At 34.7% G+C, this 19,619-nt stretch overlaps 3 protein-coding genes across 3 annotated transcripts; 1 reads left to right on the forward strand and 2 right to left on the reverse strand.

Annotated features, from left to right (window-relative positions):
* On the forward strand, window positions 3,496–5,721 carry LOC105161601 (suppressor of disruption of TFIIS). The gene is made up of 9 exons (XM_011079339.2): window positions 3,496–3,655; window positions 4,022–4,091; window positions 4,181–4,246; window positions 4,341–4,438; window positions 4,534–4,571; window positions 4,671–4,758; window positions 4,851–5,174; window positions 5,273–5,338; window positions 5,450–5,721. The coding sequence occupies exons 1-9, from the start codon at window positions 3,530–3,532 to the stop codon at window positions 5,597–5,599; spliced, it is 1,026 nt and encodes a 341-aa protein (XP_011077641.2). The 5' UTR covers window positions 3,496–3,529; the 3' UTR covers window positions 5,600–5,721.
* LOC105161602 (scarecrow-like protein 9) lies at window positions 8,420–11,727 on the reverse strand. The gene is made up of 3 exons (XM_011079340.2): window positions 11,628–11,727; window positions 8,907–11,339; window positions 8,420–8,793 (listed from the first exon to the last, which is right to left on the reverse strand). The coding sequence occupies exon 2, from the start codon at window positions 11,260–11,262 to the stop codon at window positions 8,986–8,988; it is 2,277 nt and encodes a 758-aa protein (XP_011077642.1). The 5' UTR covers window positions 11,263–11,339; window positions 11,628–11,727; the 3' UTR covers window positions 8,420–8,793; window positions 8,907–8,985.
* On the reverse strand, window positions 13,814–17,974 carry LOC105161603 (oxysterol-binding protein-related protein 3A-like). The gene is made up of 10 exons (XM_011079342.2): window positions 17,784–17,974; window positions 17,401–17,494; window positions 17,101–17,217; window positions 16,947–17,019; window positions 16,744–16,862; window positions 16,535–16,656; window positions 16,063–16,239; window positions 15,819–15,963; window positions 15,533–15,711; window positions 13,814–14,573 (listed from the first exon to the last, which is right to left on the reverse strand). Exons 1-10 carry the CDS (start codon window positions 17,882–17,884, stop codon window positions 14,321–14,323), a joined length of 1,380 nt encoding a protein of 459 aa, XP_011077644.1. The 5' UTR covers window positions 17,885–17,974; the 3' UTR covers window positions 13,814–14,320.

Below are 19,619 nucleotides of genomic sequence, written 5' to 3' on the forward strand. Positions count from 1 at the left end.
CCACTGCTATTATGATTTCAAATTATTTAAATCATGATACATTACTATAATATAAATTTATTTATTTTTTATTGTATTATGATCTGTATTATTTGATATTTTTATATTTTATATAACTGAATATTACACATTGTTTCTTGCGATCAAAGAGTATGTAATTATACTTTTTCGAACAATATGAATAAATATTTATGACGGATCAAAGAGTATGTAATTATTATTTTTTATTTTATCTCGAGCTTAAAATAGCCCGAATAATCATCATGCTCCTTATGGTAAATAATATATAATTAGATCATTAAATATAAATTTATTGACCATAATATTTTTTTATCACAAACAAAACTATTATTTATATTAGATATTAAGCCTCAATGTTTTGTTACAGTTGGTCAATTTCTTGAAGCACCCGAATGGTCATCAAATCCGTCAAATCAACAATTTCAATACATGAATCATTTACTTATTAATCTTTTACATCCTTAAAATTTATATCCCATATGATAAAACTAAAAGTGTGAGACATATTTAAAAGTGTTAAAAATGTCTCAACACTTTTAGCATTGTATTTTATTTAAAATAAATATTTATATATATTAATGATTAATCGGTAGTCAAATTCGAAATCCAACCAAACGCCAAATTGAATTTTTTGTTCAATATCAATATAAATAGAAAACTCAATTGTGATATTATCGGACCAGTAAATGGAACTATAGACTCGACAATATTTAGCATCTCCGTTGGTGTAGCTTTCAGACATCCACCAAGCCCACTATTAGACAAACCCTCCAATAATTACAAATTAGTACCAATTACGTGAGCATATATTAAAAAACAAAAAAAGCATCCAACCGATCAGGAAGTCCAAATAATTGACAAGTTAGAAGATTTTAAATCGAACAAGTCAGAAATAATCGTGTTGGCTACGTAGACGATATTTCTTCCAATTCTAAAATATCATCACCAATGGTACAAAAATAAAAATTAAATAAGTTGGGTCTTAATCTAATAAAGTAATAAGGATACAATTATTGTTGTCCGTGACTTAAAAATATGTATGGAGTTGTGTCACGAGTTAGTCCTTTTCACTTTGACAACTTGTGCAGCATATTTAATTATATAAGGTCACATATCGAAAGAGTTTGTGTACGACTATGCTTTTGCTTTCACACACAACTACTCTATTAAGGAAACATACAAGAATTATGAACAGAAAATTTTGTATCAAATCGAATTTTGTCGTATCAAAATTAATTATATGATAGATATAACATATTTATTGTGTAATTAATATTTAATTATATAACAAATATAATATCTTGTTATGAGATTGATTTGGTTCGACCAAACCTAATTTAAGTAAAAAAAATTCCCTTATGGACTTATTCACAAAATAATAAATCTAATACACTTTAAGAGTTAAAATTACAAAGAAATGAAAAAAAGTGAAAAGGATATATATGTTAGTTAATGAGACTTTACTCAAAATAATGATCTGATGTAGCGTACGACATGATTAGTGCTTCATTGCACGAAGAAGTATTGTTTGTTTTGACATCTCGTCAGGAAGTTAAGGCCTTAGAGCTTATAAGTCACTCAAACTCCTCGTTTGCAATCGATATAAGATGTTTGCCTCCTCTTGACCCGCAATGTAATTTATTTATTTATTTTTAGTTGACATGCAATTCAGAATTTGTTGGTTTAATTTGATTGAGTGCATTGAAAAGTATTTGTTGGCAAGTAAAATATGGAGTGAGTTGGTGTGCACAAGTAGAGGAAGTGAGCAAAGAAATATACCAACTGCAATAATTAAAAAAAATTGATATTTTTATGGCATTGGTTCTTGCCACAACTAATAGACGGATGGACAAGATTTTTTCCTAAATACTAAACAACTGGAAGATTTTGTAATATTCATCAACTATGGTAGACTGAGTGTAAATATTCTTGTAAGAGTACAAATCGAAAGACCTATTCCTTATAATTTGTGATGGTGACTTAAACTGAAACTATAGACGTCCAAGTTTATATATGATATATACCATAAAAGGTCGGAAAATTGATGGGGTTGTGGATCACAAGCTATTAATTAATGCAATTAGGAACAAGTTCCAGGCTCTTGGAATCAGTTTGGCACTTTGTTCACATATAGATTTTAGGTACATTATTGGTACCAAATGCTGATATTTGTCCCATCCATTAAATATCTATATCTTACATCCCACAAGTTGTTCAAATTTAAGGGACACAATAATAATAATAATGATGATAATACCACCACCCTATGTCTAGAAGTCTCCAGATTTTAATTAATAAATGAATCTCTATATCCCTAACCCACCATAATTTATTGTTGGGAATTAGAACAATATCCAGGAAGACAGTTCAATGGATCGGATTCTTTATTTTTTTTTTTTTTCAAATATTTAATTGTGAGAATATAGAATTTCAATCTTCGTTACTAACTTTTGATATTCTTATTCAGATTTATTTCGATTATATTCAATTAATATAATGAAGTACATAAATATTTATTTTGTAACTAATTCATAATCACTTCCTTAAAACTTACACTAGTTACAAAAAAGAAAAAGAAAATACCTCCTTTTCTGATGCATCGATCCACATTGCTTAAGAACTGATAAGATGAGTACCATATAAACTTGGGTCAAAGAACTCAAGTGCGTTCATTATATGTTTTTTTTCTTTTTTTTTTTTTGGACGAGTTGTTTATGTTTGAATTTCAAGACTCATTTTGTAGGTTTGGAGACAACTCCCGTGTTGTTCAACACGCTCAATCATGATTATTGCAATAGTAGTTTTTTATTTTCTTATGTGTATATTGAACGAAACGAAAATAAATTTTCTTCAACTGAACGAAAGGAAAATGGCTTAAAGTCAAAACTACCCTACAAACACATCCGCACATTTCAAACCCGTGACATCTTATTGCTTTTTCTTTATTGATATATATAAATAAGATACTATAATTGTTTTTAATTCAAAAAAAAGAAAAGAAAAAACAAGGGTAATATCTACAATTCTATCAGAAATAATAATGACCTTAATCCCTATAATATACCTGTAAATGGAAAACAAATACAGATCGGAATGAGCATATAGCCTCATTAAATAATTTGACAAGAATTCAAATTTATGAAAAAAAAAAAAGAAAATCTAAAAAAGTAGGATTCGACCTTGTCAGTATATTACAATAATTGATGATAGATATTATGATTTATGAGATTGCAGAAATATAAGTAGCAGGTTGTTTGGATGTCGTGTAAGGATGAGCAACCACAGCACACGAGGACAATTTGGAGAATTGAATCCAACACTTTTTATGTGCAGAAAATAGGGTGATATTTTTGCTAACAAAGAAAAGGTGAGGGACAAAGTGGAGAATTCCCGGTAAAGAAGTCCAGAAAGTACAACGGTCATATGTGACATTAATTTTAATTAAACTCCCCTCTAGATTACGCTTCCCATCAACCCTCCCCGTTCTCCGTCTATATAAACTGGGCTTATGCCTACATTACTCTTCCCCCCTCTCCTTTCATTTCAATCCCTCTGCATACAAAGCAAAAAAGAACTGTTTGCCTCTGAAATTCTGCTCTCTGTTTCTATTTCCTATTTCCTCTTCCCCATTCAGGTAATTTCCTCTCCATCCATTTTCACCTTTTTAACTGACGATGATTCATCAAGAATACAATGTTGTCGGAAGTTCTTGAAGCTAATGGGTTCAAACTATTACACGACATTTCTAATGTTTAATAAAAAGAATTAAGATTATTAGTTTCCAAGTCTAATGTGAAGATGGGTTGCTGTTGTTGTAATTAATCCTTGGAGTTTTTACATTAATTTTCTTGATATTTGTCACTGATTTCCAGGTTTTTAGTTGAGGGTCTAATTTGTCTTCCGTGGTCTATGTCGTCTGTTTTCTTTCCTTTTGCTGGAACTTACTTCATTCTTGCACGCAATGCTTACGTATTTTGGTTTTCTACTCAAATTTTTGTAGACAAATATGGAGTACGAGGACCACAGATTCAGACAGGTTCAAAGGCCAAAATATGATTGCCTTCTGTTTGGTGAGTCATCTACTTTCCAAACGGGTTTATTTAGAATTCGAGTTTGAGACAGACGTAATAACCCAGTTATCTTCTGTTGTTGTTTTTAGATCTTGATGATACCCTTTACCCCCTGAGTTCTGGTCTAGCAACATCAGTCCTTAAGAACATTCAAGGTAAGCTTGTCTGTCTCTTTGTTTTTGACAAGTACTTTTGATGTCCCTCCGGTCTCTGCTATATTGTAGTCATACATGATGTTGTCTTTTTCAGATTACATGGTCGAAAAGTTGGGTATAGAACAGAGCAAGATCCCTGCCCTGTGTGATCTGCTGTACAAAAACTATGGCACCACAATGGCGGGTCTCAGGGTAGGCCTTTTCTGTTTTCCTTCTGATTGTTGATTAAACTTGATTTTATGTAAAAGACTATGGATCATGATGATCATGATGTGTTCTATGTGCAGGCGATTGGCTATGATTTTGACTATGATGAGTATCACAGGTATGTTGAGGGGCATTGCCTTGCTTTTCAATTTTAGAGAATTTCATTACATGGTTAAGGTTACTAAAACCTCGATCGAATATTTTTGGATCCTTGCAGTTTTGTCCATGGGAGACTGCCTTACGAAAATCTAAAACCGGACCCTGTTTTGAGGAGCCTTTTATTAAGCTTGCCCATCCGTAAAGTTGTACGTATTGTTTTCATTTCATTTCATTTCCCAGTCCGGGAATGTCCATGTTCATGTAATGAGACTAATTGTTTGTGTTTATTGCATATCAGATCTTCACTAATGCCGATAAGGTCCATGCCGTCAAGGTTCTCCGTCGGCTCGGTCTGGAAGACTGTTTTGAAGGGATCATTTGTTTTGAGACTCTTAATCCCACTCACAAGAGCACTGCCTCTGATGACGAGGATGATGTCGAGTTTCTGGGGTTGAAACAATCTTCGTGTGCGTCAAATCCTGAAATTTTCGACATCATCGGACATTTTGCTCAGTCTAATGCAGAATCATCAGGATTGCCAAAGACCCCAATTGTTTGCAAGCCATCAGAATCCGCCATCGAAAGGGCTCTTAAAATTGCTAACATTAATCCACATAGAACAGTATGTGTCCCACTTCTTTGCAGTTAGACTTGATCATTGTAACCTCACAATAATCTTGATTCAGACATGATTTATAATTACAATTGCTGTCTTTGCAGCTATTCTTTGAGGACAGTGTCCGAAATATTCAGTCAGGAAAACACGTAGGACTTGATACTGTGCTGGTAAGTTGTTGAAAAACCATTGCCGACTGCCTGTTTGAAGACATAATCGTGGGAACTTATGTCGTAAAATGACGTTTGGAGATAATTGATGGAACTACTTGAATTTTGCAGGTTGGTAAATCTCAGAGAGTGAAAGGAGCAGATTATGCATTAGAAAGTATTCATAATCTGCGGGAAGCAATAGCAGAGCTTTGGGAAGCTGATAAACTCCCTGAACCTAACTATTCAGGAGTTCCAGTGGAGACTTCTGTGACAGCTTAACTTGGTTTTTCTGCAATATTCTTAGCAAGGACGAACAACAATGAATGTTACATGTGACTTCTCAGACCATGTAAATGCTGCTTTCTTCCTATGATCAATTAATATAAAAGAAATTCTCGCAATGATGTTTCTCCACTCAATTTCTACTCATAATCAACAAATTCGGAAATTGAAATGGTACATAAATCATTTTGGACTTGATAAGATATTAATAGTTTGAACTCATGTATATCCAATTTGATCAGACGTAGAATTCAATAAAATAGTTTTGAAGAAAAGGTAAATAATGGACGAAAGATATTAAGGTAAAGATGCAATTTAAAATGAGCAAAAAATTTTATGTGAATTTTTTTTTAGTAAATTACTCCATGCATTTTAAGAAATAAATCAAAGTAACCCTTTATCTAAACTATCGAATGGGGAAAATTTTGCTTTATTTTTCAAAACACAAAGGGATAATTTATTAATTTTTTTCACAAATGGAGTTTTTGCTTATTTTCCATATCATAGGAATAAATTGTATTTAATCCAAAAAAAAAAAATTATGTACGATTATAGAATTCTCACTTTAAAAAATAAATGGCACATGTTCCCCCCCCCCCCCCCTTTTTGTAGTGTAAATTATATTGACCTAAATATTTGATACAATTATAAATATCTTTTATTTGAAAATTTATTGATAAATCCTAATATATGACATATTTATGCAATCATTGGACGGTAAGGTGAAAATATTAACTTTCTTCTTGCTTAAAGTTTACACGTTTTTTTTTTAAATAGAAATATAAAAAATATGATGTTGGACGAATGTTATTACTAAAAAAATATATATATATATAATTGTTTATGTTGGTCGACGGATGTTATTATCAAAAAAATATAACAATTTTAAAAAATATGTAAAATTATGATCCAAAAAAATATTATGGACAATTCAATATAAAATATGAATAGAATTTTAATAAAAAATAACGAAATGGACTAATTATTGGATGAACGTTATTATCAAGCGGGTATAAGTAATTTTACAAATAATATTGAAATATTCATAATTGTATATTTATTTATTTATTGCTTTCATCTTTTTGGGTAATGAGAGACAAGTCAGACAAGAGAAATAGTGAATGATTATTAGATAAATCAACAACATATTTGGGAGTGAGAGAGATGAAATTGACCAGCAAATAAAATAGTAGGATTAAAACTAAAGTCAAAACTACTGGACAAGATTATTATTGATGCATCATGTCATAATAATAGTGACTTTATTATATATATATATATATATATGTTGTGATTGGACAGTGAATTTGACCCCCTTAGTCTCTTCCAAAATCATTGTGATTCAAACTTTCAATATTACCTTAATGTGACCTTTTTGATGTTGCAATAAATTTTTAATGTGGAATGCCCATATTGTCCTGGTGGCATTATGTGGTTAGTACTACTAATAACTAATATTTTCAATGTCATAATCAAGAATGATGTGTTACATGGAAATCACCATTTGTGGTTCTTAACTTTGTTCTAGAACCTCCTCACTTCTATCAAATTATCAAAAAACACGAATAAAAAAAATACTTAGGTTTGACTTTTATCAAAATACTTATTTTGATATTGTATGAAAATCAAATTCTAAAATTCGACTACTGATTTTGACGATGGTTGATCAATTTTTTTATTTTTTTCCAATTTAACAATTTTTATAAAATCAATGGAATTATGAAAATTGAATTAATAGACAAATCCAGTCAATTGTATAATAGTAGCATAGGTTTTAACTATTATGATTATTAGATAAACTCCCTTGCTTAAATTAAAGATTTAAGTAATACAATGGTCAAAACTATTTAATTCCGATTGACTTATTACCAATCTATTTGCAGGTTAAATAAATTTTTTTCTAATCAAAATTTTTAAACGTCAAAAACACTAAAAATAATTTTTTAGAATAAAAAAAATTATATATAATTATATAAACTTTTAGGAGAGGATTGTGTAATTATTGCTGAAATTTATTCATATTCTTATGCTATGGTGAATAGAAGTGGCTTATTTTCAAGGTGAATGGTTTGTTCCACCGCTGTCTGCAAATAATTATTTCATTTTGTTAAAATGTTAATGGAGGATGAGATGTCACTGCCATGAAATCATGTCTCACCACAATGTCTTCCCACTCATTTCAACTTGTAATAATCATTAAAGATTAAGTACATCAACATAATTTAATCAAATTGAGGCTTTAATGCCTGAAAAAGACAGCATTTGGTAATAATATTATGTTGAAGCACCCACTTACCAATAATTTGTGAGTGTAATCATTTTATTATTTCATTTACTGCTGCTGCTATCACCTCCACTCAACTTTATTACATAAATTACCTATGTAACTGGTCAGGTCTCAACCTTTTTCATTACATGTCTCATCATTTTTATATATTCTTTTAAGGGTTATATGCAATTTAACTCATGTGATATTGTAAATGAGCAATTCACTTTTTCCAGAAAAAAACAAATAGCATGTTAAACGACTTTTCATTTATAAATTTAAATTGTTATCAAAAAAGAGAATCATTTAATATTAATATCTTAATAATCATGTCTTTCGGTATACATTATGCATAATAAAACAGTAAAACATAAAAAGGGAGTTCATGAAATCTGATGACTGAAAAAGTGATTTCTTTTCTTACATGGAGTGATCACTTTATGTCGGAGGCAAGCATGATTCGGGTTCTGAAACCTTGTTTGAGCAATAAGCTACTCTTTCTCGTACCAAACAAATTGCATGCAGAGAAAGCGTCCACAGCAGAAAAATGATGATATTCAAGTACAGAGAGACACAGGAGCATAAGCTTATTTACGAACCATAGCACATGCAAAGGTTTTCAGGGATGAAGAGGAATGGAAAAAAGGCACTCTTCTTGCAGACAACTTATTAGTTAATCCCTTAACATGAGAATATATTGGCAGCATTAGCTAAAAGGACACTGCCTCGCATTAGATTTCTTACATCGCCGTAAGCAAGTTAAGTTAAGAAGCTTAATCTAAAACTGATCTTGAGTGTACCTATTCAAGCGTCAGCTGTATCCATTTCTTGGGAGAGAACGCAAAGAACACGTCCCACTTCTTCTACATAGTCATCAATGAAAGAACAAAAATGTCAATTTTCCACTGCAACGAATGATCAATATCTGCAAGCACCGAGCGAAAAGTACACGTGATTAATTGGAATTATGAACTCACAGCAGAATAAAAGTTTTCTTGAATGAGGATAAAGAAAATCAAGAAATTGCTCAGAGCTTACAATGGAGCGTTCGGAGACGTGGCAAATCATGGGTCAAGAAGAATAATAGTCTGGTCAGGACGCTATCCTCTTCAGTTTCTTAAACAGGTTTCCAACAGGATAGGGCGTAGATTATCCGGCCTTTCCAGCCCATCAACAGCCACTGACTGTCTTCATCGATTATATAGTCTTTATGATAGAATGCTTTCACCTTTTTTCTTGCTGTGTCCATGATCCACCTATCAAAAGGGATTTGTATGAAGCCTGCCCTCAGATTACGTACTTGCCACTGCTTGTATGTCTCAGGCCTTTCAACTCTCTCCCAACCCTCACAAGCAATGACATTCATTGCTTCCCTTCCAAAGATATCTCTCTCGATGAGCAACCGTTCTGGTTTGTCCCGAGGTATGTTTGTTTCCAGCATATCAAATAGAGCTGAGAAATGGAACAAAACCTCCCGGAACCGAGTGACGAAGAATGGCGCACCATAAGCCCCATTCACTATCCCATGAATGAAAATATCTGGATTTATTTTCCTAATCAGGTTAAGAATCATAGTTCTTGAACTTTCAGCCAACATTGTCTCATCAACTAAGTTTTTGGACCGGTATAAACAGTTGACAACTACTACTTCATCCTTCTCAATCTTAAGGTCCTCTGCTCTGATGGTCTCCCACTTTTGTGCTATGGCATTGTACTCAAATGGCACGTTGAATGTTCTGGCATAATGGGCCAAGCGACGCCCTGTTTCCTCAATTCTTTCTGCTGGCCGGAAGCCAGGTTGTGGAAAGTCTATGCCAGTGATCCGAAGCTTTGGAGGGCCACCTTCTCTTTCAGCTAGACGTTGAATAAAGGTCGGCCACTGGAAACCATAGAGGATACCAAAATCTATGATATGAACTCTCATTGATTTTTGTGATCTCATCATGATTGTCTTGTTTGAGGCGAAATTTGAAATCTTCCTGAATGGAGCTGATGCGAGGTAAGTATAGTAAGCTTTCAAGTAGTCAGTCATAGTAGTTCTTTGGCTGAAAAGGTCTTTATGCATCTGGCTACCGGTTCCAGCCAAACGTGCTTCCAGGCCATGAGCAAAATAATGAGCCAGCCTCTGACTCCCATCACCGAAAGGAGATGAATGCTGTTTGATCTGTTTCAGCAATTCATTAGCATTACGACGATCATCAGCAGCAATGGCCTGGGCACAGTTAATCAAAAGGGTTCTCAAATCTATCACTTGTTTTTTCCTGTTCCGTTTCTTATCACGACCCTTCCCACCACCGGATCCTTTTGTTTGCCCGTTCTGCTGCATGTTCTTGCTCGCAGCATTTTGCAATTCTTCCCTGTAAGCTCCAAATTTCCTCCTACCTTCCCCTAGGGAATTTAGCAAGACAGCATCAAATTCCTCTATTGGAACATCAGAGTCTGCAGAAACTGCAGGCAGCTTGCTGATTCTCTCTTCTTCCAAATCTGTGTCTGCACAATGACAATTTTTCTTGCCCCTTGATTCAGAGGGCGAACGTCTTACCTCATCCTTCTCCACCTTACTTTCCCCTTCTTTTGGATCCTGACGTAACAAACCATCAACACCCAAATTGACCAGCAACTCACTCCCGCTAGGAAGAAACCTACTTGCCTCTTCGACCCCCTTCCTGAAATTCCAGACCGGTTGACTCTCACACCACGTTTCATGTATCTGAAGAGGACTTATCGGTGAATCAGAGAATCCATTTAAGCTACTTGATGAGCTAATGCATGCGTTGGAAAGATTATAAGTCGTATGACACGGAACAAGAGAGGGATCATAATCCGTGCGACTGTTTATCCAATTCGGATCAACTACATCAATGAGATACCCACTGCCATCACCACTATTAGTTCTTGAATTATGGCGATCAACATAAATGAAATAATCGTCTGCGCTCTCACGACAGGGGCTAAAAAGCGCTGATTCTGGATGCGGGGAAGGCGGGTACTTCTTGCCAAGTACCTCATAGAAGGACCTTTCTTTCGCTTGAAAATCCAACGACTCTTGAAGCATATGTAGCTTATCCTCCATGTCCTCTTCCATCAACATCTGATCAATGTATCTCAGAACCGCATCCGAAAAATCACAATCATCTCGATAATAGTCCTCAATGTCCACAAAGGAGCTAGAAACATTCCCATTTGAAAAGGGCTGGTTTGAGAGTAAATGCACTCCTCCATTGCTAGGTTGTTGGAATGAGGAACTCTGATTTCTATGTCTATGGACTTGTTTCTGATCTGGATAAGTAATCTCAAATCCAGGCCCATCCCAATTGGAAAACTCAGCCGTGGATTGATTCCCCAATTGAATTCTATTCGAAGAATTGAAGAATCCATGGATATGAGGATCCATTTCTCTATTAACTTAATCAAGAAAAATGTATACCTCAAAACTCCCGTAGTCAAACTAGCAAGACATCTTCAGCTCAGCTAAAAGAATTCAAACAAATTAACAAGAACGCATATGCTTTACTCAAACAACAACTATTGTACTAATCCAACATATTTCATAATGTCAGTTGTAATTAAGAGGTTGTTTTTCTTTGTAAGAAGAAAACAGAGTCAGTTTATCACTAACCTCAACATTATGTCACCAAAATCAATCATAACTTCAGTTCAGCTCAAAAAGAGTGCTCATTCTTTTTTCCCAGAAAGTTCCAAAGAATCATAAATCTTTATTCAGTAAAAACAAAAGTAAAACCATGACTATTTTCGTACCTCCTCAGAAAAACGAAAGTCCGGTAGATGCAGAGAAACATAGGAACTCTTAGGACTACGCACTTTATGTAAGAGAGAGAGAGAGAGAGTAGGAGACAGAAAGCAGGTGGTCGAAAAGAATAGGGAAAGGTAAAGAAAGTGGGGCAAAACGAATCTGATCCTCGTATGTGACCGGCTGTAACCGGTGGATTGCAGTGGTGATTGGGAAAATTCTTATTTGAATTAAATTTAATTTAATCAAATTAATTATAAAATGTTATTTGATGAATTTATTATGTGATTTGTTATTTTTTTATATTATAAATTAATTGCACAAATACAAATTATAATTATTTATTTTTTTAAATAATATACCAATCACATAATAATATATTAATTTTCATACGACCAAGTCAGACAGCCTCAAACTCAAATTTTTTGTTCTACTTTTATCCCCAAAACCCACCCAAATGGTCCATACCAATACACCTTTTCAGTCTCCAACACGCATCGGTGATAGTTTTTTTCTTTTTGGGAAATAAATTATAAAAAAATAAATAAAAGTTCAAAGCATTTAAAAATAAAAAATTGAAGTTAAATTATTCCAAGAAACAACTTAGTACCTATAATTTTATTAATAAATTGAAAAATTAACTGAAAATTGTTTATAATTTTTTATTTAAATTAATTTAATTTAAACAGTTCAAAAATAAAATTTATAAAACAAACAATAAATTTTATTTCATGTTGAAATAATAAATTAAAAGAATACTTAAAATAAGTATTTGTAAGGACGCCATTGGTCCCGAATTTGACGCTTATCTATTTAAAAACAAATATAAGAATTAAAATATTTGAATGCAACCTAACCTGAACCTTTAGCAAAGGGAAAGAAATGTCGATTTCTAGGTAACACGAATATAAGTATTCTACTGGCGGTAACGTGGGGGGTTGCAGTTGGAGTCCACGTGATGGCTCATTGGGATTTGGGTGCACTAAACATCCACGACGAATCAGGACGAGGTTGCATGGTCCGATGCATTAACCTCCTGTAATGATATCATTTCCAGCAGGGGGCGTCCATTGGGTTTGTGTGTGTGTCTCTCGTAGGTGGACCGCTGGAGAAGTGGGGCCCTGTCTGCCTGCTTGTAGAATCTCGGCCTTTGCTATTTGTCTCCGGTTGCTTTCCTCCGTCCCTACTAAGAATCCTTCCAAATTCCAGTATTGGCCCTCCATTTTATTTCTTGTTTCATTAAAAAATTACAAAAGAAGATGTCGAATTTTTGGCAAAACAAGATCAAATTTCTTGATTTTTATTTGGGTCGAAAGCGTCAAGATTTCCTAGTGATTAATCTCGACCGTTGATAGCAATTGAAATATTCTTCATTTGAAAAACGTACTCGCTTCATCGTCCAAATGCTATATCTCTAACATTTATCATACTAGTAATATTTATAGGAATCATGAATTTATTAATGATTTCAAATTACTACTTCTAAATATTTAGATTTAAACCTTTCTCTGTTATTACACCCAAGAAAATATAGTAAAAGTTAGTCAGAAGAAAATCAAGTGTCGCTCAATTGTATAGATACTTATTCTACCTCACAAATACCACAATTTACATATCTATCTATATCTAGATTATTATAAAATATATTTTAATAATCGTATCAATTTTTTATTATCCCATTTTCTCCTTTTATGCATTTTATTCTTTAAGAAAAAATGCCTATATATAATAGTAATTTTAATATTTTTAAATTATTTTATAATTTTTCTCTCACCCCATTACTCCTTTTTTTTTTATCCCATGTTCTAAATAATTTTTGTCCCCACAAACTTCCAAGATTTTAATAAACCCTATTACAATTAATTTTTTCTCCCACACATTCTTCATATTTATTTTTTTCTTATAAGTTTTCATATTTTTAATTAATTCAAAACTATAATTTATTTTTTCTTTCTTATTTTACCACACATTTCTTTTTTTCCTACATACTTTTTTTTTCTTTTTCCTCACCTCACTCTATTTGGAATTTTTTATAATTTTTTTTTATTTCACACTATAATTTTTTATATACTCATGAGAATGCAACAACAAAAATAAAGAATTAACTTTAAATAAATTTGTTTATATTTCCAATTAATGAAAAAAAAATGGTAGTTGAAGAACAAGTGAGATCATCCTAGGATAAGAAAACAAGTTTGATAAGAAAGCTTGATGGGCACAGCACATGCCATCCACTACTCCATTGACTTTATCAACTTACAAATCCAAAACACTAATAAAGAGATGTGGCTTAGGACAAGAAAAGCAACTGATTCTCTTCCCTTTCCCCTTTCATGGTTTTCTTTTAATTTGTGTATGTGCCTGCTAACAAATCAAATGTGCTCAACACTCTACATTTTGGGTATTAATTACTGCTTATGTTGAATGCAATCACCATATATTCTGCTTCCAATTTGTAAATGTTTGTGTTTATGTATCCAACAAATGTGCTCCAAATTCCAAGTCTCACTAAAAATAATCTGATACCACGTCCATCCTTAAACCATCACATCCCATAATCTGGAATTAATAATCACCGTGGATGATGTTTAGAAAACGAATTAAAAATATCGAAGCTACCAAGAATAGAATATTATTCATAAGTAGTCATAATTCTTGAATCAGCAAAGACATGCTATATCGGAATTGGATGATAATCCTCTCAGGTTTGAGCGTTAGGCAGGTTGTGATACTTCCAGGGGTTGAACTCTATGGAGTTGGTTTCTGTTTCTCGAATGCTATCTGAATTATCAACTGCTTCGCGGTGGTGCCCGTATTCGCCATTGTATCGATAAACTTCCAATTCCCCCCAAGGTGTTGAAGCAATTTCATTTGTTAAGTCAAACCACTTGGCCTTAAACTCATCACCCTTGGCCTCCCTCATTCTCTTCTCCGCCCTTTGCCTCTCCTCCAGTCTGCAAAAGTAGATATTTCAAACAACAACCTAAAGATAATTTCGTTATGTTGAAGCCACGAGCCAAAAATAACAAGTTGTCTAGTGTAGGGTGTTAGAAATTATGGCCCAAATACAAAGGCCCACTCACATTAAAGCCCACCGCCACTTGGAGGCCCACACCCGGTACCGACCCGCTCCACTCAGCCCGACCCGGGTTTGTCTATACTTATATACACACTCACTCTCAAACCCTAATCTAATCTCTCTCTCCTCCTTGCGGTTTCCGCCGCTTCCCTCTCCTCTTCTCTCCCCCCCTTCAAACCGATGCAGCCGTTGGTCTCTCTCTCTCCTTGCCGTTTCCGGCGGTTATCAAGAGCCAACTTAATGGCTCTTGAGAAACCGCCTAACGGACTCTCTCCGGATGTTCCTTAGCCTATAAAAACGGAGGTTCCTCACCCTTCTGATTCTCGGCCGAACTTGAGAAAATCAGACTTTTCTTCCCTCAATCTCAGTGATATATTTTCTGTGTGAGAACGTGCTTTGTGGTAAGTAAGAGTGATCGGTCTTTGTGATCGGAGAGTTGTGGTTGGGTACCGTGGGTAGTGGAGCAACCGTGAGGGTTGCGGCTTGTGTGTTTGGGTGCGGTATCTGTGACCGTGTCCCTTCGGAAATCGGATCTGGCTCTTTCCCCTGAGCCACATTCAAACAGTACTGTTTCCTTGTTCAGTTCTTTCTATTTCTCTGTAAGTTTCATTTCTGTAAATTGTTGGCGTATTCGGCCTGTATTTTTGAGGAGTTTCGTACTCCATCGTGTGTAATAGTTGATAGGATATATTTGAAGGAAATACCACTGGAGGGTTACACCCTACATCGTATTCGGCCTGTATTTTTGAGGAGTTTCGTACTCCATCGTGTGTAATAGTTGATAGGATATATTTGAAGGAAATACCACTGGAGGGTTACACCCTACATAGGGACCTGGTTTTCTCCAGACCAGCTTTGGACAGGTCCGCATGCTCAAGTGCCAAACGGTCTGGACGCAAACGAGAATCTGATGGCAGTAGCTTCTTAGGTGCAGTGTCGAAGCTGTTTATTTTGTGTGCAAAATGCGTATACTGAAATTTATCGTTCTTGGGGGCATCAGCAGCCCTCCAAACCTGCACCAAGACCAAAATGAAAAAGGCTTGGAGACCGTTCAACTGAAAGATGGTAACCATATATCAAGACAAACGAAAAATCGTAACCAAAACTATCATGTTCTAACCTCTTTAAGTTCAGAGCCAGGCTCTGGTTCTCCTTCAGCGTCACAAGGCTGGTAACTCATAAACTCATTCCACTTCCCAGTCATCAAATATTTAGGTTCTTCCGTAGCATTATATATGTATCCATCCACTTCATAACGACCAGCACTGGAGACAAGCACATAGAGTATCAAGAGATGAAATTGGTGACAAAAAGCACGTTCTCGACAAAGATTACATTATTGGCGGCTAGTCATGGAATCATACCCGAACCATCCACAAGGTTGGAAATACAGAACAACCTTGTCTCCTGTGGTGAGGTTTGTCAAGATCATGTCACCGGGTGAATCAACCCAAGTTCGTCCAAATATAATGTTATTAGCTTTTGAGGGAGGAGGAACCAAATCTAATACCACACCAGCTCTTTTGAGAGTCAGCCTTGTCCTGCACAACATACATAGAGTCAGTATCATAGTTTCACAGTCAGTGTTTAATAAAAATATTACAAGAAATTATAGCAAAATAAATCCTCAATGTTTGAATCTGATTGTAATAAAGAAACCTATAAAGTAGATTCTATTCATCAGAATGATCGCCTTTGGCCAAGACCAAGTAGAAAAGCTTTGACGGTAGAAGAATAGGGGAACAGAGAGCTTCCTAATATCCGGTTCAGGTTCTTGAGATTTAACATACAAGAAGATAATGTAATAACACTGTTCACGGCGAAAAGAACTTTTACCTTCCAACAGGGTATATATCAATTGAGTTCCCCAAAAATTTGGTTTTCAACTTCGAAGTAATATCATAAACAAAATGTTCGTTTTCTGCATGAGCTGCACTCATTGGAGGATGATGACTAACCTGATATCAAAATCATTTGTTAACAACCATTTATCGTAGATGCAAGAGGACAGAGAAATGGCAAACAGTAACTGTTTCATGGATCACCTGCTCTGCAATAAATGTAATGCCACCATGGTTGACCATCTCATATGTCTCACCAAGAATTGGATTAAACGGCTTCCATGTTCTCTGGAGCGCAAAATATAAAGACACAAACCAAGCGGCTGAACAAAACACGGGTAACTCATCAGAATGGTTGAACAAAGATTGAATCCACATGAGATAGCTACTGTAAAAGAACACATTACCAGCATACACTAATCTCATGTGTGGATCCTCGCATTCATCAGCCAAGTCCAATAGATACGAGTATTCCATCAACTGGTGATCAGAGTTACACCCATCAGAGTATTTCGCAACATCGTATATAGCAATCAGCTTAAGAATTTAGACAACACAAACCTCTGCCATTTTCTGAAGCATTGTCATAGGCTCGAAGATGAGAACCGGAAGTGTCACCATTGACGTGACATCAGAGCCAATATAGTTTTGCATCATTCTCCAATAACTGTCCCGATCCTACCACAAACAATTCATAGGTAAATTATGCATGATTGGTAATCTAGACTAATAGTTGAGGATTAACCAAAAGGTACGAGCAAAATCTCGGGATGGCGACACAAGTTCCATAATTGACAAGGTGAAGAATACAACTACATAACATGAACAAAAACTAAAGATAAAGTAAAAGAATTACAATACCTCCGGCTTCCATCTTCCTTTTTGAGCTTCAACCTCAGTGTCCTCAGTGCCTCCATCAGGATTTATGATTTCAAGTCCTTGGTAACCTAGCAAGCTAGAGATGGGAAAAACTAAAGTATGAGTGAAGAAAATGTTAAACAAAGTATGATAGTCTCATCTAAATGAAGTAGGCAGCAATTGTATGCAAGAACCAAGACATCTATTCAAGAACTCAAATCAAGAATCTTCAATCACGTTTACAATAAAAGAACTAAAGAAACAACATAAAATTCAGAAAAGCACAAAACAAAATACCCACAACAGAAACACAAGAACTGAACTTGGGACCTTTGAAAATAGAGCAAAGGATAAAGAATTTGCATAGTAAAAAATGATGAGAGTACCCATTAACGGATTTGGACATGGCGTTGCCAAAACTGGAAAGGGTCGAAGCAAACGAAGTGAAAAATCCAGCGCCCTGTTCCTGATCATTGATCGGTGCCATATTTTAGTCACAATTCTCAAAATAAAATTTGCTCAGAGAAGAAGAACAAAGCCAATATATAATCTTTCTAAGTATATTGTGATCCTTTGGCGGTTTCCTTAGTTTGAAAGTCAAGAACGACGTCATAATAACTAGGATATTTGTACGAAAGTGAGATGCCTATTGATTAGTTCTGGATTGCCTAAAACGTTTTGGGGAGAAGCTGTCCTAACTGCTGCTCATTTAATAAATATGTCTCCCTCTGTGCCTTTATCTGGAAAAACCCCTGATTTTATGTGGAATGGAAAATTGCCTGATATTTCCTGCTTACGTGTGTTTGGATGTTCTGCCTTTGTTCATCAAAATGTTGATAAACTTGAACCTAGATCTCTCAAATGTATTTTTATTGGTTATCCTGAAGGGGTGAAAGGGTATAGACTATGGGTTAGGAGTCAACCTGGCTTTAAAGTTCTGATTAGTAGAGATGTTACGTTTAATGAGAATGAGATGCCGTGCTTGGAAAAGACCAAACCCATAGAAAACGAAATTACTTTTAATAAAGTAGACTTAGAGGATAACCAAGAAGGGGAGGGATTAGACAACAACAACCAAGAACAAAATGCAGAAAACCTTGAAAACATAGGTGACACAAACCCATTAATCAACCCCCTAGATAACTACCAACTTGCTAGGGATAGGGATAGAAGACAAACCAGGATACCTTCAAAACTTAGGGATTTTCACACAAGCCTAAATACCGAACTAGGAGAACCATCTAGTGTAGAAGAGGCTCTGTGACAAGACAAATGGCTTAGTGCCATGAAAGAAGAAATGAAATCACTAAAAGACAATAAAACATGGATCCTAGTTCCCCAAAAATGAAATGTGTCCGTTGTCGATTGTAAATGGTTGTTTAAAATAAAACAAGAAAATCCCTTAAAATATAAAGCTAGACTTGTTGCTAAGGGCTTCACACAAAAAGAAGGCATAGATTACAATGAAATCTTTTCACCTGTTGTTAAGTACACTACTGTTAGAATTATACTTGCTCTCACTGCCTATTATGATTGGGAACTTAAACAAATGGACGTTAAAACTGCGTTCTTGCATGGTGACTTGGATGAAAATATTTACATGAATCAACCCTTCGGTTTTTCTGACCTTTCCAAACCGGATCATGTTTGTTTGCTGAAAAAATCTTTATATGGCTTGAAACAATCACCTCGTCAATGGAATAAAAAATTTGATGAATTTATGCTGTCTTTAAATTTCTCTAGGAGCAATTATGATCACTGCCTCTATTTCAAATATGTTGATACTACTCCGATTTTTTTGGTACTATATGTTGATGACATGTTAATTGCAAGTTCTAGCTTACAACTTATCCATTGTCTTCAAAATGATCTTTCCAAAACTTTTGAAATGAAAAACCTTGGAAATGCTAAACAGATCCTTGGCATGTGTATTACTAGAGATAGAAAAGCATCTTCTATTCTCTTGAACCAAAAGCCTTACTTGTTATCTGTTCTCAAGAAGTTTGCTATGGAAAATTCTAAACCTACTACTGTTCCCTTGGCTGCCCATTTTCAACTTAGCAAAAATCAATGCCCTCAATCTGAAAGTGAAATGCAAAAGATGAATAAGATTCCATATTCAAATGTGATAGGTTCTATTATGTTCCTTATGGTGTGCACTAGACCAGACGTTGCCTATGCCATTAGCTGTTTAAGTAGATATATGTCAAATCCTGGTCCCC

This window comes from Sesamum indicum, linkage group LG5 (genome assembly GCF_000512975.1).
Source record: "Sesamum indicum cultivar Zhongzhi No. 13 linkage group LG5, S_indicum_v1.0, whole genome shotgun sequence".
Classification (NCBI taxonomy): Eukaryota; Viridiplantae; Streptophyta; class Magnoliopsida; order Lamiales; family Pedaliaceae; genus Sesamum; species Sesamum indicum.

What these genes read in the sequence shown, in the direction of transcription:
- LOC105161601 (XM_011079339.2), top strand. Translation starts at nt 3,530, where the DNA reads ATGCCTACATTACTCTTCCCCCCTCTCCTTTCATTTCAATCCCTCTGC. An exon ending in GCTTGCCCATCCGTAAAGTT is followed by an intron (nt 4,759 to 4,850) that starts GTACGTATTGTT and finishes ATTGCATATCAG; the next exon opens with ATCTTCACTAATGCCGATAA. An exon ending in TAGGACTTGATACTGTGCTG is followed by an intron (nt 5,339 to 5,449) that starts GTAAGTTGTTGA and finishes TGAATTTTGCAG; the next exon opens with GTTGGTAAATCTCAGAGAGT.
- LOC105161602 (XM_011079340.2), bottom strand. Translation starts at nt 11,262, where the DNA reads ATGGATCCTCATATCCATGGATTCTTCAATTCTTCGAATAGAATTCAA.
- LOC105161603 (XM_011079342.2), bottom strand. Translation starts at nt 17,884, where the DNA reads ATGGCACCGATCAATGATCAGGAACAGGGCGCTGGATTTTTCACTTCG. An exon ending in CATGAGATTAGTGTATGCTG is followed by an intron (nt 16,863 to 16,946) that starts GTAATGTGTTCT and finishes TGTTTTGTTCAG; the next exon opens with CCGCTTGGTTTGTGTCTTTA. An exon ending in CAACCTTGTGGATGGTTCGG is followed by an intron (nt 15,964 to 16,062) that starts GTATGATTCCAT and finishes GCTTGTCTCCAG; the next exon opens with TGCTGGTCGTTATGAAGTGG.